An 18,219-nucleotide genomic window follows, 5' to 3' on the forward strand; every position below is an offset into this window, starting at 1 on the left:
GGGTACTGCTAACCGGCACCCAAAGCTACCAAACAACTTTCTAAGAGCTGAACCCCCGGGACATGTACACTCACGGGGACCTAGCAGGGGGTACCACCAGAAAATACTCAGAACACAAGGGACATAAGGGGCAAGAATGAAGGCAGACCTCCCCACCGGGTAGATAAACAAAAAGAAAAAGAAAACCCCGCAAGAGGACAGCGTACCCAAGCGGAACAGAGCCGGCCACTATGACTGGTAAAGACAAGCTGCACAGTACCCTGCGCCCCACCAGTGCAAAAACTGCCCCTTACTCTAAGGCGAACAAGGGAGACAGAACACCTGAGCACACAAAGAGCTGCCGAAAACCAAGCAGTAAACGGCCAAGCAGGGACAGGACCCAAGGAACTTGTGGAAGGTGGACCCAAGCCCCAAGGGCAGTACTTACAGGGCACCTAGGGAAGGGAACCCTAGGCGCATGCAGCCCGAGTACTGGAGAATCACTCCCGGCTCACGCACCACCTAGAAAACAGACACCACACTCTAGGTACAGTGCTGAAACAACCACTGGAGCCAGAGCACATAACCGGTGCCTATAGCATCAGCCGAAGAACTGATGGGTGGATAGCCGGCGTGGGAGGTCTGGGGCTCCCCCTTCCCCCTCCCGGGGAGGGGGGAGCTGGGCAGACAGCGGCGCGGTGACGTATGACGTCATACTAGTTTCCTTGTTTTCTGTTGAGGAGTTCTATCCACTAGTTCGGCTTTAGGTAGCAATTTTCACCAGAATAGGGGTTTGTTTTGGAATGCTTACCTTTCTGGATGCTTGACCCGGTCGATGGCAGACATAGAATGCTTCCTACCACACGGGGGTTTCTATAGGCCATTGCTCCCCTTGCCTCCGAGGGGGGCCAGGTTCTGGCCGTGGTCCCCGGTAGGCCCTAGAACTCCATACACATGACTGATGCCAAAGTCTGACATTAGCATATCAGCTATGCTATACCTGTGCTATAGTACTAAATGCACTCAGCCGCACAGTATGAATTTGTTGAAACAAACAACAGGTCAATCAAACACAAGAGGGTTTGAGAGTCATGACCCCTCGAGGTGTGAGCACACACCCTCTCAGCCCAAAGCCTGGACAGCAAGTGCCACACAAAAACCCTTCCAAGAACTGGTGGTGGGGGGTTGGGGCGGAGGGGGTGGAAGACAATGGGCAAGGGAAAGGACTTGCCTGCCAGCCATCTAGCCAGCCTCTTTGCACCTTTTCCCCCTCTCCGCCTGCTTCACTCGCTGTGGCTTCCCCTCCCCACCTGCGTTTCCCACTCTGCCCTGCCCTAGGTGGGTGTCAGGGTAATTGGAGGGAGGAACATTGGGGGGCAGGGATTGGGTGCATGAGGATGGTAGGGCAGGAAGTAGGAAGGTAGGGGCAGATAAATAACTAGCAATATTTGTCATATGAGCATGTGGAGTGGATGGACGGGTGTCGGTGCCTTTAGTTGTGGAGTGCCTAGAGTGAGTGCCTCGAGTGGGTGGGTGATGGGTATCAGGAGTGTTTAAAAGGAGTAATGTTCTGGGAATATGACAATATTAAGAGTGGTGGCTCTTGAGTCGTCGGTGACCCACAAACTCGCATGATTTGTACAAGACCAGATCATATTAACGCTGTTGGTATGGTGGGATCCACAGGCTGGCGATAAAAGGGTTGGGAGGAGTTTACTCGTGATATGAATCTTAAAATGGCTGACCGCCAGTAAACTACACATGTATTTTTCAAATATTTATTCACATAATTAAACCACTACACTCTTCAAAAACTGTTAACTTTGATAAGCAGGATAACTCCATCATTCAAAGTAATTTTTTTTTTTGTTAATCCCAAATTATTATTTTGTGACAATTTTTGGTGGCCAAGGAATGCATCTTCCCTTTATGGCAATGAGGCTTTGGAAAATCTGCATCACATTCTGAACAACTGCTTCACGAACACATTCTCAGAACATAACTTGTTCGTAGTAACGGAACCAACTTTACTTTTAAAACTTGCCTAAAACTTTACATATATAGAAGCCTTTTAAAATAAATCAAGAACTGAATGTTATGAAATGTATACTCTGGGTGGAGCTCTTAAAAGATATGCCCCACCTTTTTCACTTCCTCCCCCCCCCTCCCCCATGGTGGGCTTCACTTTATCTGCTCAAAGTGAATGTGAGCCAAGACCCAGAGAGACCTGGACTACTAGCTGGCAGGGATCAGGCATATCACTATTAAGGAGCTTACACCACAGCAATGATCCTCACCTCATTACCATCTGGCAATTGCTTGTTTTATTACATTTATAATTTCTGGTAGAATTCTTTTTCAGTTTTGGGTTACCCTCTGATTTTGAAGATTACCTCACCTTGCAGAGAGCATGATCCTGAACCAGGTTTCTTGTAGGCAAGGGTGTGAATAAGAGATCTCTCCTTAAGTACATTTCCTTAAGGCTTGGAAAGACCAGCACTTGGCTCAGTGTTACTGAGAAGGCCCTCTCAGACTAATGTGCAAATTCATGTTAACTTTGTAACTTAACCGCTATATATTTTTTAATATAAAATTATAATGAATTATTATTCAAATATATAGATTAGTAAATAGAATCCAAGGTAGCATCTACGCATCAGGGATCAAGTAGATAATGCAAACTTCACACACACGGGTTCAAGAGTACATACACTAAGAAATATAAGGGTTGCCAGCTAATCCAACGTATCGAGTGAGTCCCCCAGAATTGAAGCTCAACCCTTTACTACCATTTAGTCATGCAAATGCACACACATGTGAGTACACACGTGAGGTGAACTAGGCAAGTACACATGAACATATATTTTTCTTACGGAAACAATGAGGCTTTCCTGGCTTGATGAGGAAAGATTAGGGTGCAGTGAAGTACGTGAGGATCGGCGAGATATAGTTGCTGTATGGCCAACCAAGGGACTTATGCCTACACTTTCAAGCTGAAAAAATATAATAGATAATTCATAACTGCAATTCATAATAAATACAAAATAATAAACTTGCTATTTGTTTAGTATTAAGTTGTTACGCCATTAACTAATAATTGATCAAATTATATTATGTTATGCCCAAAGTGCTCTTTCATATTAGTGGCCTTGTATAATATGCATTGTGTACTCCACTTTATCATGCCTGTAATAAATGCATTTTATAATAAAATTATTATTATTATTAATTATTATGATCATCTGAAGCATCTTTACCTCAAGACAGACTGGACTACATGGCTGGGAGCAAATCTGAGGAGATGCAGGAACACTTCGTCTTTCAGGAGGCTGAAATGTGTACACAGTCAATGAGGGACGGTCACGTCCCTTTTCATATGCTGTAAAAGAACCAGAAACACAAGCGTTGAATGTAATGAAATGCCAATTTCTGGGTGAGCCCCAGAGGCTTCCTGAAGTCATATTACTAGGCCCAGTAAGACACAGTTCTATGGCCTACCGGGGATCATTAGCCAGAACCTGGTCCCCTCAGAGCGGAGCAGAGAGCGATGGTATTGATATATTAGGCTATTCATTTATGCCGCCACAAAAGAAAATACAAAGTCAGTGAAACAAAAACTACTGCTGGCTTCAAACAAGACCCCAGCCTCGTGAACCGGCTATAGAATCTCCCCCCCTCATTTGGGGGGAGGAGAAAGGCAGATTGCAGCTCTGTCAGTTCTACAAATGATACAAAGTCCCTCGATGACCTAGGAGGAGGGAGGTGTCAGGTAGCCATTGCGGCTCACTCAGAAAACCAGCGTTGAATGTAACGAAACGCCATTTTCTGGGTGAGACCCGGAGGCTCCCCGGAGCTTACTAGGCTGATATGCTAATGTCGGACTTTGGCATCAGTCATGTGTATGGAGTTCTATGGGCCTACCGGGGACCACGAGCCAGAACCTGGCCCCCTTCAGAAGAGGCAAGGGGAGCAATGGCCTATACAAACCCCCCCATGTGGTTGGAAGCATTCTATGTCCGCCATCGACCGGGTCAGGCACCCAGAAAGGTAAGCGTCCCAAAACAAACCCCTATTCTGGTGAAAATATTGCTACCAAAAGCTGAACAAGTGGATAGAACTCTCTTAAACGAAACGAGCAAACGATCACGACGTCACACGTCATCGCGCCGCTGTCTGCGCAGCTCCCCTCCTTCCCGGGAGGGAGAAGGGGGAGCCCCAGACCCCACACATCGACTATCCACCCGTTAGTTCTTAGGCTGGATGTCAAAACACGTGAAAAACTGCCGACCGGAGGGAGGGAGGGATGCCGGGAAGCCTCCAGGTCTCGCCCAGAAAAATGGGGTTTCATTACATTCAACGCTGGTTTTCTGGGGGGAGCCCTTTCGGCTCCCTGGAGCTAACTACCCACAGAGGAAAAAACTTAGCGACTTATCCGGGAGGCGGTCGCTGCTCATTCCTCAATTTGAAGTCGAGACAACTGGCTGCAACTGCTGACCCAAAGCAACACAGGCCACAAGGTAACGAGCAGCCAGGACCCTGTTTGACCGCCAAAAGCCCTGCGCCCGAATGTCAGCCCATGACATGTTGCCAAAGACAGCAGCAAGAGCAACAAACTTACGAACGTCATGGGCACGGGGATAGACCGCAGGCTGGCTAGCCTTAATAACTCTGCTAACGACCTAGGAGACCTGCACCCGCGAACAGGGAAGATGGGAAATTGGATCAACCCAAAGTGCGTCCCTGGGCATAGAAGCCGTGGCGCGCAAATAACAGCAAAGAGCCGCAACAAGACACAAAACATGATGCACCCCGTGCCTAATCAACCAAGCATCCACAACCCAGGGACCCCTCCAGAAAGCAGCAATCTCATTCTTCGCCAGAAAAGAAGGAGATGGCTGCAAATGAATAAAACCATCACGAAGACAGAAAGAGCAGAAACACCTGCACCGGAAGAGAGCATGAAGCTCACCAACCCGACACCCAGAGGCCAATGCCAACAGAAAAAAGAGCCTTGGAGAAACAATCCTGAACCGAAGGGGCCACATCAAACCTGTTACCTAGCAGTAAACAGGTACCTGGGAGTTAGACAGCTGCTACGGGCTGCTTCCTGGGGGGGGGGGGGGGAGGTGTAACAAAAAGGAGGCCTGGTCGAGGACTAGGCCGTGGGGACGCTAAGCCCCGAAATCATCTCAAGATAACCTCAAGAGATAGCCCATAAAGCAGCAGCTGGCTGGAAAGCCTCCAACTAGGAGTTAGAATCTGTTAAAGCAGACTCCCAATGAGACCACACCTCACATGATTCCGGATTATAAACATGACAAACCCAACAGGCAGCATGGTGTGGGCCGAAAGAATGGTGATCATGAGGTAGAAAAGACAATGAACTGCCCTCATACTCTAAAATAGTGAGGATGGGCTTGATGGGCTGCTCCATAATGACCATGACAGACTTGGAAGGGATTCTCAGGACCTGAAGGAATATAACCAAGCAGTTATCCCAGGCACTAGGGCTGCTTGCTGGAGGAACAGACACCAGATGCAACCTTAACCACCAGACTACACGAGGTAACTGCAGTGTACTGTGGAAACAAGCATGCAAACCCCAGTGCACCCTAACACACTCAAGGAATGCTCCTGACCAAGGGCCCAGGCAGAGGGATGAAAGATTCGTGATTAGCCCAAGGCAAAACTCCCAACCTGATGGACAGGCCTCACAGGGGCAAATTCTCGAACACACCAAAGAAGGGAAGCTCTGACTGTGCAAGGGTAGCGTTAAAGGGCACACAGGGAAAAGAACCCTAAGCACATACAGCCCAAAGCACTCAATAAGCCAAGCCCACTCAACAGCCGGAATCAAAACGGTCACATGAGGCCTACACTAAAATGGGAAACGATATACAAAACAAATGGCCCCCACAGGACAACCAATTCCAAGGATGGCCAGCATTTAACTTGAAGCAGATAGGCTTGCCCACAACCTAGCATAACTGGAAGCACTACAAGTAGATGTGAAGACACTGGCATCAAAAATAGAAATGACTTGGAAAGCCAGCTGGGAGACAGGGCCTGGCTGTCTGGTAGTGGTAATCAGTACTAATGTTTTTCGAGCTCATTTGAGCGAATCCCTTGTTTCGTGTGACTCATTTGTGAAGTTCTTTGGTAGTTTTGAAGGCCTCATTTTCTGTGAACCCTCCAGTTGTCTGTAAAGCTGTGTTGACTTTCTGGAGTTTTTTTTCTGGTGATGAGAAAGATTGTCCCTTGCTCCTTGTGTCTCTTACTAGGGAGGCCAGGTTCTGGCTCTGGTCTCTGGTAGGACAAATGAAACTATCCATGACTGATGTGATCTTTTAGTATGAAACAATCTTAGGAAGACAGCTTCAGGGAGCTACAAGAGGCTCCCTCCAGAAACTAAAATATTGCACATTACCAGAGGAGATCGTGTGTGGTCTGTCAGAGAAGGATGGTGCTGCCTTGTGGTGGAGGGATGGGTCGGTGAGATTGGGCCATGTTGCATTTGATGTAGCGGGAGATGGTGTACTGCTCTCTGAACCACATGACTGTTCTGACAATCCTGATGCCTGGAAACCAATTTTTTATTACAACATGTTCTTCTGAAATTATGCAAATCTTTTCAACAATAAAATTCCATGAGTGTACTTTTGAGAACACAGTATTGTATTTTAATTACAAAAAACAATAGGAATTTGTTCACTTTTTAATCCTTAACCCTCAAACCACTAGGGGCCCAAATGGAATTCACACCCACAGGCGCAACAAAAAAAAAACAGCGTTGAATGTAATGAAACGCCATTTTCTGGGTGAGACCCGGAGGCTCCCGGAGCTTTACCAGGCTGATATGCTAATGTCAGACTTTGGCATCAGTCATGTGTATGGAGTTCTAGGGCCTACCGGGGACCACGGCCAGAACCTGGCCCCCTCAGAGAGGCAAGGGGAGCAATGGCCTATAGAAACCCCCGTGTGGTAGGAAGCATTCTATGTCTGCCATCGACCGGGTCAAGCATCCAGAAAGGTAAGCATTCCAAAACAAACCCCTATTCTGGTGAAAATTGCTACCTAAAGCCGAACTAGTGGATAGAACTCTTCAACAGAAAACAAGGAAACTAGTATGACGTCATACGTCACCGCGCCGCTGTCTGCGCAGCTCCCCCCTCCTCGGGAGGAGGAGCATTAGTGCGTACATTAGTGCGTCTGACCTTGAGGGCAGCCGCCGATCAGCTGACTGTGTGAGTAGCCACATCTCTGTGCCTTTACTCACCATACAAGCTTAGATGTACAGTTATGGTGAACAAAACATGTAGATACTTATATATAACGTCTGTATATAGTGAATTATAGCAAAAACATTATTGTGGGAGGAGAATGAGGGTGAGTCAGATGACTGGAGGGAGGGCGGGAGTGGCTGGCTGGTACACGGCGGTCACTCCTCATTACTTTTTGACTCATAATAGCTACTTAGTGGTTCGTTATAGTGAACAAAACATGCAAATACTTATATATAACCTGTGCTTATAGTGTAATAACCGACAAAGTATTTGTTCACTGATTGATGAACATAATTGAATCAACAATATGCACACCATATTTTTGAGTACACCAACGATTCACTCATTTTATTATATAAATATATCAAACTACACACTATTGAATAATATTACAGCAAAAAAAGTATGAAAAATCAATCAGAGACATTGAAATAATTCGGTAATTATCTCGTTGTGGCAACTCTGGCCTGACAGCTTGCGAGCAACAGACCGCCTGGGACGCACGCTGAGTCAGCGCCTATAATTTGCCAAACTTTCCCGTCCTATAGCGGGCAATATATGCCACTTACGATTTTTTTATTATTTTTCCCGTGATCAGTGAACACAAATTAACAGGTTAGAAAGAAAAAATAATTTTTTTTTTTTCAAAATGACATGCGCCTGTGGGGATGACAGGATATTAAACCCCGAGCATGTTAAGGGTTAATATGTTGAAACACGAATGTTTCCAGGATGAGGTTTACGAATCTACAAATCCAAAAATCCTCTGTTCTAGTGCAGGCGATGAGTCACAATAACGTGGCTGAAGTATGTTGACCAGACCACACACTAGAATGTGAAGGGACGACGACATTTCAGTCCATCCTGGATCATTCTCAAGTCGATTGAGAATGTTCTAGCTTCATATGCAGTTCTTCTGTTCTAGCTTGTGTGTGTGTGTGTGTGTGTGTGTGTGTTTGTGTACATTCAGATTATGTTGGTTGTGGTAGGAAAATATTGCAAATATGTTTAATTTTGGACTTCCCCAGTAAAAATTCTGCTTCTCTTCACGTCTGGTTTTCTGGCGGGAGGTCCTTCCCGTATAATTCGGATAATTGAGCTTAGACAGTATTATTAAATTATATTTTTTTCAGACCAACTTGACACGAACAGGCTGTTAATTATGCATCTATAATGCATAATTCACAGCCTGAATATTATGCATCTATGATGCACAATATTCTAGGCACAATACACAGTTAATACTGTCTTTATAATAAAAATCTGGAAATTATAATGAATTTATTATTTTCATTACAACATTATATGAATTGCCTCAAATACAAGGAGTAAACATGGTGGTGTTTCAAATTAAGCAAACAAGTCGGTGTTCATTCATCAAATATGTGATGCAGTATCACTGCCACCAAAGATGGACACTAGAATATAGTCAACCATGTTACCGTTTGTACACGAAGTGCAGCCGGGGCGTGAGAGAGGGTAGAGTGGCAGAGGGTGTCCTGCGATGTGAATCCAGAGTCCTGCGATGACACACTCACCAGCCTTGTGCCCTAAAGACAATAACATAACACACTACTACCACACAAAATACGACAAAAATATAAGAAAAAAGACAGTGTCAAATGTAATGAAATGCCAATTTCTGGGTGAGCCCAGGTAGCTTCCTGTAGCTACTATCTCTGATAGTTTGTCATACTCCTACATCCCATCAGTCTGAGTTCAATTGGCCTACAAGGGACTAGAGCCAGAACCTGGTCCCCCCCCCCCCCCTCACAGAGGCATGGAGAGTGGTGGCATTTATATAATTACCTAATTGTAATTACAGGATAAGAGCTATGTTCGTGGTGTCCCATCTTCCCAGCACTGTCATAACTCTGCCACTACTGACAATTTTGGCCCCCACCACCACCTCATTTAATTAACTTGTTCCAACCATCTACCACTTTGCAAAAGAAAACTATCTAGTATTTTTTGGCATCTTTGTTTCCCTTAGCTTGAATCTGTGACCTCTTGTTCTTGAGGTTGTCAGTTTTAGGAATTCCTGTCAATTTGCTTGACTCCTGTTATTATTTTGTAAGTTATCATATCACCTCTTTCTTCCATCTTCTAGTCTAGGCATATTTAATACCTCTAGCTTTTCTTCATAACTTTTGTTTTCAATTCTGGAAGCCATTTTGTAGCATGTCTTGGCATGCTTTATTTAATGATGTGCTGCTTTCCAGTTTATTGATGCACTTCTTGAGATATGAGGACCATACAACTGCTGCATGTTCCAATTTTGGTCTCGCAAAAGTCATGAGCAGTTTCATCAGTATTTCACCGTCTGTAATTTTAAGAGATTCTGAATTTGGAAAGTGCAACTCCTCGCATAATATCCTATATGTGTGCCTCTGTTGACAGTCTTCTATCCAGAACCACTCTTAGATCTCTCTGTTAAGAGTTCTTCAAGTAATTTTGACATAATTTGTAGGTTATGCAGGGTCTATTTTCTCCTATTCCACATTCCATAATATGGCATTTATTCACATTGAATTCCATTTGCCACACGGTACTCCAAGCACTTATTTTATCTTGATCAATTTAAAGAGCATGACAATCATCTAGGTTTCCTATCTTCCCTAGCAGCATAGCATCATTAGCCAACATGTTCATTTAATTTTGTATTCCTTCTGGTAAATAATTTATGTAAACGATAAACATTAATGGCACAAGAACTGAACCTTGTGGTACTCCACTAGTAACATGCCTCCAGTCAGATACTTTGCCTCTAATTACCACCCTCATCTTTCTGTCTGTCAGAAATGTTGTTATCCATGTCAGCAATTTCAAAATTACCCCTCCAGCATGTTCATTTCCAAGAAATCTCTTGTGTGGGACTGTCAAAACCCGTAGGACTGTCAAATGTATTAGATTATTCATTTTTGCCACCCAGTGGGAAAGGCATACAGAAAGTCAGCAAAACAAAACACCACTACTGGCTTCAGATGAGACTGCAGTCTTTGCCTGCATTCACTGTGTTCCCCAAACATCTGATTACCTTCTGGGTTCTCCTGTATGGCCATAGGGTGCATGTCTAACACTTTCGTCCCCCATGGACATCCACGACGTCCACAATTAACTCTGAGGATGTACAAAACGGACGGCCGTCCAAAATTTAAATATGTTAAAATTATTTTTTCCATCATTATGGGACTAGTTTTAAAATGTGCACCTTTAGATTGCGAACCATTTGGGACCAGAATGAATGATTTGGCATGAAAATTAAGGTGAAAAAACTGAACAGAGTCTACACATTTTATTATAGATGGGCAGATTGGCGCTCGCTCGTGGGGAACGCTCGGCGGACTTTCTAGTTTGCTGTGGGTAGCGCGCCTGTTGAATTTTATCTTATATACATATATTCCTTTAGAAAATACTACTGTAAACAATTTGATACCAAAATAAACGATGTAACACGAAAATTGACATGGGAAATCTGAAAGAGTACACACATTTTAGTGGTTGCACGCTCACAGGTACTGCTTGGCCGATTTTTGGGTTTGCTGACGGTGGCACGCCAGGGTGTTTGATCTTATATGCCTATATCCCTTTAGAGAATTATATTTCAAAAATTGATACCAAAATGAATGATGTAACACTAAAATTTACGTGAGAAAACACATTTTAATGCGGGTGTTATGGGTGTGCGGATGGGAGCTCGCTCACAGGAAATGTTTGGCCAATTTTCATGTTTGCTACAAGTGGCATGCCAGGCATTTTGACTTTATATGCACATAAGCCTGTAGGGAATTCTATTGCAAACAATTTGATACCAAAATGAACGACGTACAATGAAAATTGAGGTGAAAAAACGGAAAAAAAGAGAGTACAGTGTGTCCTCACTTTAACGAACTATATGGGGCGAGGCCAATTCGTTTCACCACGGAATTCGTTCTACCCGTCAGCCCCAGGCTGTCCCTCCCCTCCATGTGAAAATAACAGAGGTCCTACATCCACTGTCAACAAAACAAAAATCACAGAAAATCTATTTATTATGTATTTATCATTTTGAACATGGCACATGATAGAACAATCATTGGTAAACCATTCCTTATCAAAATCATAACTATGTGACTGTTATTGGTGGCCACAAATATTATGTAATGGCCAGGATTTCCATAAGCCATCTGTATCAGTGCCTATATAAATATTCGTACAAAATTCATTTATTAAGAATTCTTCATTTTCACTATGGCATTTGATAGAACAATCCCTTACAAACAATTTGGAATAAAAATGCTACATATATGAGCTTATTGAATCCAATCAAGCAAAATCACCCAATTTGCAACCAATCGCAATTTATTGATTATTTTGTCCTGGGGCTCTACTACACAATTACAAGGGGACCGGTACCAGACCGAAGACTCGTGCCATCATCCCAGCTCCCCCACAAGAACCAGGTGCTGTATCTTCTGCCAGTGGTGGGCCTTCCCCTGATGTAGAGTGGCCACTTCCTGGTTCTGGGATAATGTCACCTACTATAGGGGGGAAACCACCCACAGCTGGACACCTGGACACCTGGTCAACTGGAAGTGAAGGATAAGGAACTGGATCAAAATGAGACAGATCGCAACCTCAGCCTCCCTATCACCTCACCCTTGGGTCGCTCCTCTGTTCAAGTAGCGGCTGCCCTTCATGACCGGTTGCAGGAATACCAGTAGTAGTCGCAGCAGGAGACGGAGTGGTTGCAAGAGTAACTCTAACATGAGAAAAAATCCACCAGCGATATTGTAATGATGCTCACATGTATGAAGGAACTTTTAAGCAATGACTGCCAAACCTCCCCTTCCACCCCTGAACCCTCCTAACATGTGTTCGCTTGCCAATCAGGGGAAACTTCTAGTGACCTTGAAACCTTGTGTAGTGGAGCCCTTCCATGCAGGTTAACTGCCAAAGCTGTGTTAAGGTATGTTCTAAATGACTCTATAGATGAAAATGACAAATTGTATTAGACAATTGGAGGCAAATGTGTTCCATTGGTAATATGCTAAGAAATATTCCTGGACTTATATCCTATTGAAATAGATACTATATATTAAGTGGACTAATATTATCAATATATATAATGCTTACTTTAAATGCACAAATAATTAAGCTATCCATCCTTAACTGGAACATTGTATCCCTGAAAAGAAACCTTCTCAGATTTACATCACAAAGTAACAACTGAACACATCGATACTGTATGTCTCCAGGAGTGCAGTTCCCGCAAGATCCTCACCCCCAAAATTTCCCTCATTTGTTTCTTACAACCTCAGATCCAATAACTCTTGCATTCTATACATCAAACAATCCTTATCCCATCAACTTCTTCCAGAAAAACAAACTGTGGGTCAACAATATCATGGAGTGAGGATTTATGTGGGTAACTCTATCCTCAATGTATTTAATCTATATGCTCTAGCAGGAAAGCTAAATTATATTAATCTTCCAGCCTGCACTCAAGCAGAGCCGGCCATCATTCTTGGTGACTACAATGCTAGACACAAGGACATTGGTGGCTCTCGCTTCAGCAACGGGAATGGGAATCAACTGCTGTCGCTACTAAATAATCACGAAGATGTGCAGATTGTGGGCAACCTTGAATCCACACATATTTGTGGAGGCATTCTAGACCTCTGTGTTGGTTTCAACATTTCTCACGTCTGGTGCACATCATCTATTGTAACAGATTTGTTGTCAGATCATCACCCTAGATGAAAAATACTCAAACTCCGCCTAAATACAACAGAAACGAGTAACACTGAGTGGGCTAGCCAGAGGCTTAGGGCCTGCATAGGAATATCCCTGGAAAAAAAAATTTCTCAATGTTGTTGACTGGTCTTGGCTAATACTTAGCTCGCTAAAATGGCTTTACGCGACTTATATGTACTCCTGTGTCACCGAGTTATTTCTTTAATTACTGATTAGCACTACCAGCAATGCTGGCCATCAAGCTACTGACTTCCTGTCCTCAGTGAGGCCACTAGTGTGGGCCATCAGGTAAATTTAGGTAATTTCAGGTTTGTTTACATAGTTAGGGGAATTCTTTAGGTGGTTCTTGAGGCTGAAGTCTCATTTAAAGCCAGCAGTTTTTTTTTTTTTTTTTGCTGACTTTCTGAATGCCTTTCCAAGCAGGTGGAATCAATGAACAATTTAATACAAAAATGCCACCATTCTCTACCTCTGTGAGAGACCAGGTTCTGGCTCTAGTCCCCTGTAGGCCAATAGAACCCCGCAACTCATGGGACCGGGTAGTATGACACACTATCAGAGATATAGTGTGTTCAGGGAGCCACAAGGGGTTTTCCCCCTGAAAGTACTAGATACAAATAAAATGTTGGGAATATGTTCTACATCCAGCAGAAGCTATAGGAACATATGTAGCTTCAGAAGAAAATAATGCAAGCAAAATTAACCTTTAAGGAATAAAGTTAGTGTTGTCAAAGTGTGAACTGACAAACAATAAAATTAAAATACTTCAGAAATCCAAATCAAGTAAACAGATACTGAAGAAAGTTATCTAGACATCAAGACAAAAAAAAAAAACAGTACCTGTTACAAACAATATTCACTTTTCAAATACTGCATCACAGGCTTACAGTATTAGAATAAGGAAATCTCACAGTAAAAGGTACACGATGAAAACTACAAGATTCTAAATCAAATATTTATTAAAGCAAGGTAATCCTGTAATGCTGTCATCTATATAAAAATTGCATTAATCTGAGTATAATCTACAGAGAGTTAGACCTCAAACATGGGTATAGATAAGCACTACATGTACTGAGAGTGAGCAATGAGGCCACTATGAGTGCAACAAACATATAGAAAAATGAAACTAACCAGTGTACTAAAATCTTTCCATATAAAATTAAAGCATCAATTCATGTTTAACTACCAAGAGGCACCTTAGTCTTAATGCAACATATATTCATAAATGTTGATAATTACAGTACTGTACTACATTCCTTACCTGCTACTTGTAGAGGCTATTATGCCAGCCCATCCTCCTGTTTTGGTAGTACTTATAGTAACGATGAGGACCACAGTACATATACCAATGTACAACACAAATAGAAAGTAGGATTCAGTACTATTGTACAGCTGTATTTGGACAAACCGGAAAAGATTTTCTATATACGGTAGGTTGAGAAGACAAACTAAACTAACTTAATCTAACCTTCATAGTCCTAATACATGCTATCTGAGGCCTAATATAGTACAGTACATGTGTGTGTACTATACTAGGTCTAGGAATATTTAATTTTGCTTTTCAGCTTAATTTTTTCAGACTCTATAAAGTGAATAGTACCAAATTCTACTACTTAACTGCTTAGTACATCATGTTTGTACTATAGTGCACATAGTTACAAAAATGATTATTTAAACAGGAGGATGGGTTGATTATAACTTAAAGAATTATCTTGCACAAAGTACAATGGACAATGAAGTACTGTAGCCTACCTGAAATATGTAGCATTAAAAATCCTGTTTCATATTAATAGACTGTTTAGTCCATACCTACTGGCATTACATTTTTATGTCAGTGCTGTAGAGAGGAATCATTGAAGAAACTATATGAAAGGCTTCACGCCACACACAAACCTGACTGACAGAGCGTGTGCGATTATGGTGTGAAGGAGAGTGTGTAGATGAGGACGAGGAAGAGTTAAGCGAAGAGATTGAACACATGGAAGATTTCCGAGATCCTAGTGAAGAAGGCGACGATGGTGGAGTCTGCCATGACCACTGAGCCTCGCCATCTTTTATGTCCAACAGCACCTGAAACAAATACTCATGTAAGCAACCTGCAACACAAAGATTTAGTGCAAATTTGCATACACAATAAATAATAACACATGAATAAAGAAAGAGTTAGATGTCAAAAGAGAAGGGCCTTATAATGATCATGAGAGATTATATTAAGAGTACACAAGGATAAATCACAAGTGTTAGTACTTGATGACTTCAATTTGAAATCAACAGACTGGGAGACCTATGAAGCAAGACTGGAGGACATTGGCAGATTCAGGAGGACAACTGGCAGATTCGGAAACCTCATCCTGGAGACTCGGGTATCAGCAGGAATTTTAAATAATTCAATCAAAACACCTGGCTCACTTGAAAATAGCTTGAACCTATTAGTACTGTCCAACAGCCAGCTGTAAGGTTAGATTGAAGCTGATGCACAATGAACCTGGAAGGGAGGGAGGGCGGGAGTCGTGTAACTACTGTGGCTCTACCAGAAAGAGTTTCATTACATTCAATGTTGGTTTTCTGGGAGGAGCCTCTTGGCCTCCTTAATTCAGGAGTTAAGCCAACTAACCACGGGAAGCAGAAGACATGGGAAAGACCAGGGAAGAGAATTGCAACCACACAAGTCATCAAAATACCTCTTAAATCCCTAAACCCAAAAAGCAGCCCATGACAAGTGACAAAACAGTAGTTAAAGCAGCGACTGTACAAACATCGTGGACCTGAGGACAGACAGCTTGCTTGCTTAGATGACACTGCTGGCAAGATGTATATGAACCTTGAAACATGGGGACCAAGAAACCAACAAAGTGTTTACCATGACAAAACTAGTGACGTATAGGGAGCAGCAAAGCGTTGCCACTGTACACAACAAATGATGCACCCTATCAAGACTAGATAATCATCAAAGGTTCCCTCCCCCCCCCCCCAAAAAAAAATCCCTCTACCTGTTCTCAACCAGAAAAGAAGGAGGTGGCTACAAATGAATAAGCTACCCACCAGTACATAAAGAAAAGAACTCCCACCTCAGGAGAAGAGCATAAAGCTCCGCAATTCAGCAGCCGGAGTTGAGAACTAACAAACACTGCCATGAATATGAATAAATTTCTAAAACATTTATCATATGTACCACCTTTTCCTGTGCCACTGTTCCCTGTGAGTGGGCCGGGTTGTTATTCAGGGTCTCTGGAAGGCCAATACAACTCTGCGTTAGATTGGACCTAGTAGTATCCGAAATAGTAGCTTAAAAGCCACAAGGAGGCTTCCCAAGAAAGTAAGCTGCAAATATTAAGGATGACGAGCACAATGTACCTGTTCACTGGCGGGCGGAAGTGTGTGGGGATCAGCAGAGTGCTTCTCCAGCTGGGTCATGACCTCCTGCAGGTGACCTAGCTCGCTCACCAGTCCCACTTCCTCATCCTGGACACAAATACAAAGATCATCAGTACTGCAAACCTGCCTAAATAACAGCTATGTGCTGAACATATACAGAAATTAACATCTAAAATATTTACATGCATGTAGATATTATTAGAACTAGTAAGGAGGACTTGTAACAGTGATGGGTAAGAGAAGCAAGGCCATATTAGCAATACTGGGCATGAAGGCAGTATATTTCCCCAGGCAAGAGGAAGATGTGTCACCATATTCAAGTCAAACTAAATAACAGCAGAGAAGCCAATTAGAAAAATGTCAACAAATGCATGCTTGCAAACTACCAAATAGTAGCTTGTAACTGAATATCTGAATATTAGTGAATATTTTATAATCAAATAACTGGCTAACCTAAGCAAGAAAATTCAGGAATTCAAAATTCAGGGTATTCCTAATGCCAGGAAATTCAGAGGTTCAGTCATAACATGACTACTATATTGATAAATAGTTTTCAATTACAAAAAATTAAAATGCTGTATTTTACAATCTTCCTGTTAGATATCCTTTGTCCCTTATGCCAGGCATATCTTCCCAAAACAATATTATGAAATATTCTTTAAAATGAAAGTCCTGCCTTTCCTGTACAAGCAATATCATGAAATATTAAAACACAAATACCCCCACATACCATCTCTCCACTTACGTTTTACAGTACAGAAAGATGGGGCGAATAGCTGGCTACTGTGTGTGAGGGTGGGGCAGACAGTGAGGGTTGTGTATTAGAATGTGGGTACACAATTTTGCTTTACCTACAACTTATTCCCTGATTATACTCTCACAGCCAAGCCTAGAGCAAGTAGGCTTGGACCCTTGCTCTGCTAAAGGCAGAGGTTGTGTGCTCTGGCTCCAGTGATTTTTCAGCACTGTGCTTAGAGTGGGGTGGCTGTCTTCCAGGGGTGCAAGACGAGATGTGAGGAGACGGTACGTGTGAGGCGAGGAGCAGGTAAGAGTGTGAGGCGAGGTGAGCAGGAGGTAAGAGTGTGAGGCGATGTGAGCAGGAGGCAAGAGTGTGAGGCGAGGTGAGCAGGAGGTAAGAGTGTGAGGCGAGGTGAGCAGGAGGTAAGAGTGTGAGGCAAGGTGAGCAGGAGGCAAGAGTGTGAGGCGAGGTGAGCAGGAGACAAGAGTGTGAGGCGAGGTGAGCAGGAGGCAAGAGTGTGAGGCGAGGTGAGCAGGAGGCAAGAGTGTGAGGCGAGGTGAGCAGGAGGCAAGAGTGTGAGCCGAGAAGCAGGCAAGAGTGTGAGGTAAGGAGCAGGTAGGAGAGTGAGGAGCAGGCAAATAGCAGGTAAGAGAGTGAGGAGAGTAGCAGGTAAGGATAGGATGATTGAAAGAATAAATTAAGAATAGGATAGCTGCCTACAAAGCTGTCAATAATATTTGTTTGGAATCTACCTCTACCATCTCAATTGCCGAGCTCAGGAGCTTTTGTGCATACATGGTCCTCATTAATATACTGTACAAACCTACTTCTCCATTGACCAATTTACTATGTAAATAATATGTTGGAATCAATATTTCACTGTACAAGTAATCTCTCATGTGGGTTTCAGAAAAAGCTCCAAAATACTGCATTCCCATCTGAGGAGGCCATTTTTTTTGTGAAAAAAAAATGAAATGAAAGTACATTTTTTTGCCTGAATTTTCAGGCTTTTTATGTTGGTAAAAATAAATGAGGTTACTCTAATTCAATTATTTTGACTGAGGTTTTTCAGGGAGGTCAATTTCCATGTCAGTTTCCTCCAATCTT

General features: G+C 43.0%; 1 protein-coding gene across 1 annotated transcript in view; it reads right to left on the minus strand.

The window, feature by feature from the left end:
* Window positions 1–18,219, minus strand: part of LOC123754246 (mucin-4) — a gene marked incomplete in the record, with an annotated part of 115,688 nt that overhangs the window by 28,620 nt on the left and 68,849 nt on the right. Inside the window, 6 exon segments of the mRNA XM_069326358.1 lie at window positions 2,853–2,972; window positions 3,237–3,358; window positions 6,407–6,557; window positions 8,705–8,812; window positions 14,892–15,068; window positions 16,353–16,460. Coding sequence (XP_069182459.1) covers window positions 2,853–2,972; window positions 3,237–3,358; window positions 6,407–6,557; window positions 8,705–8,812; window positions 14,892–15,068; window positions 16,353–16,460 — 786 coding nt within the window.

This window comes from Procambarus clarkii, chromosome 18 (genome assembly GCF_040958095.1).
Source record: "Procambarus clarkii isolate CNS0578487 chromosome 18, FALCON_Pclarkii_2.0, whole genome shotgun sequence".
In the NCBI taxonomy this organism is placed as follows: Eukaryota; Metazoa; Arthropoda; class Malacostraca; order Decapoda; family Cambaridae; genus Procambarus; species Procambarus clarkii.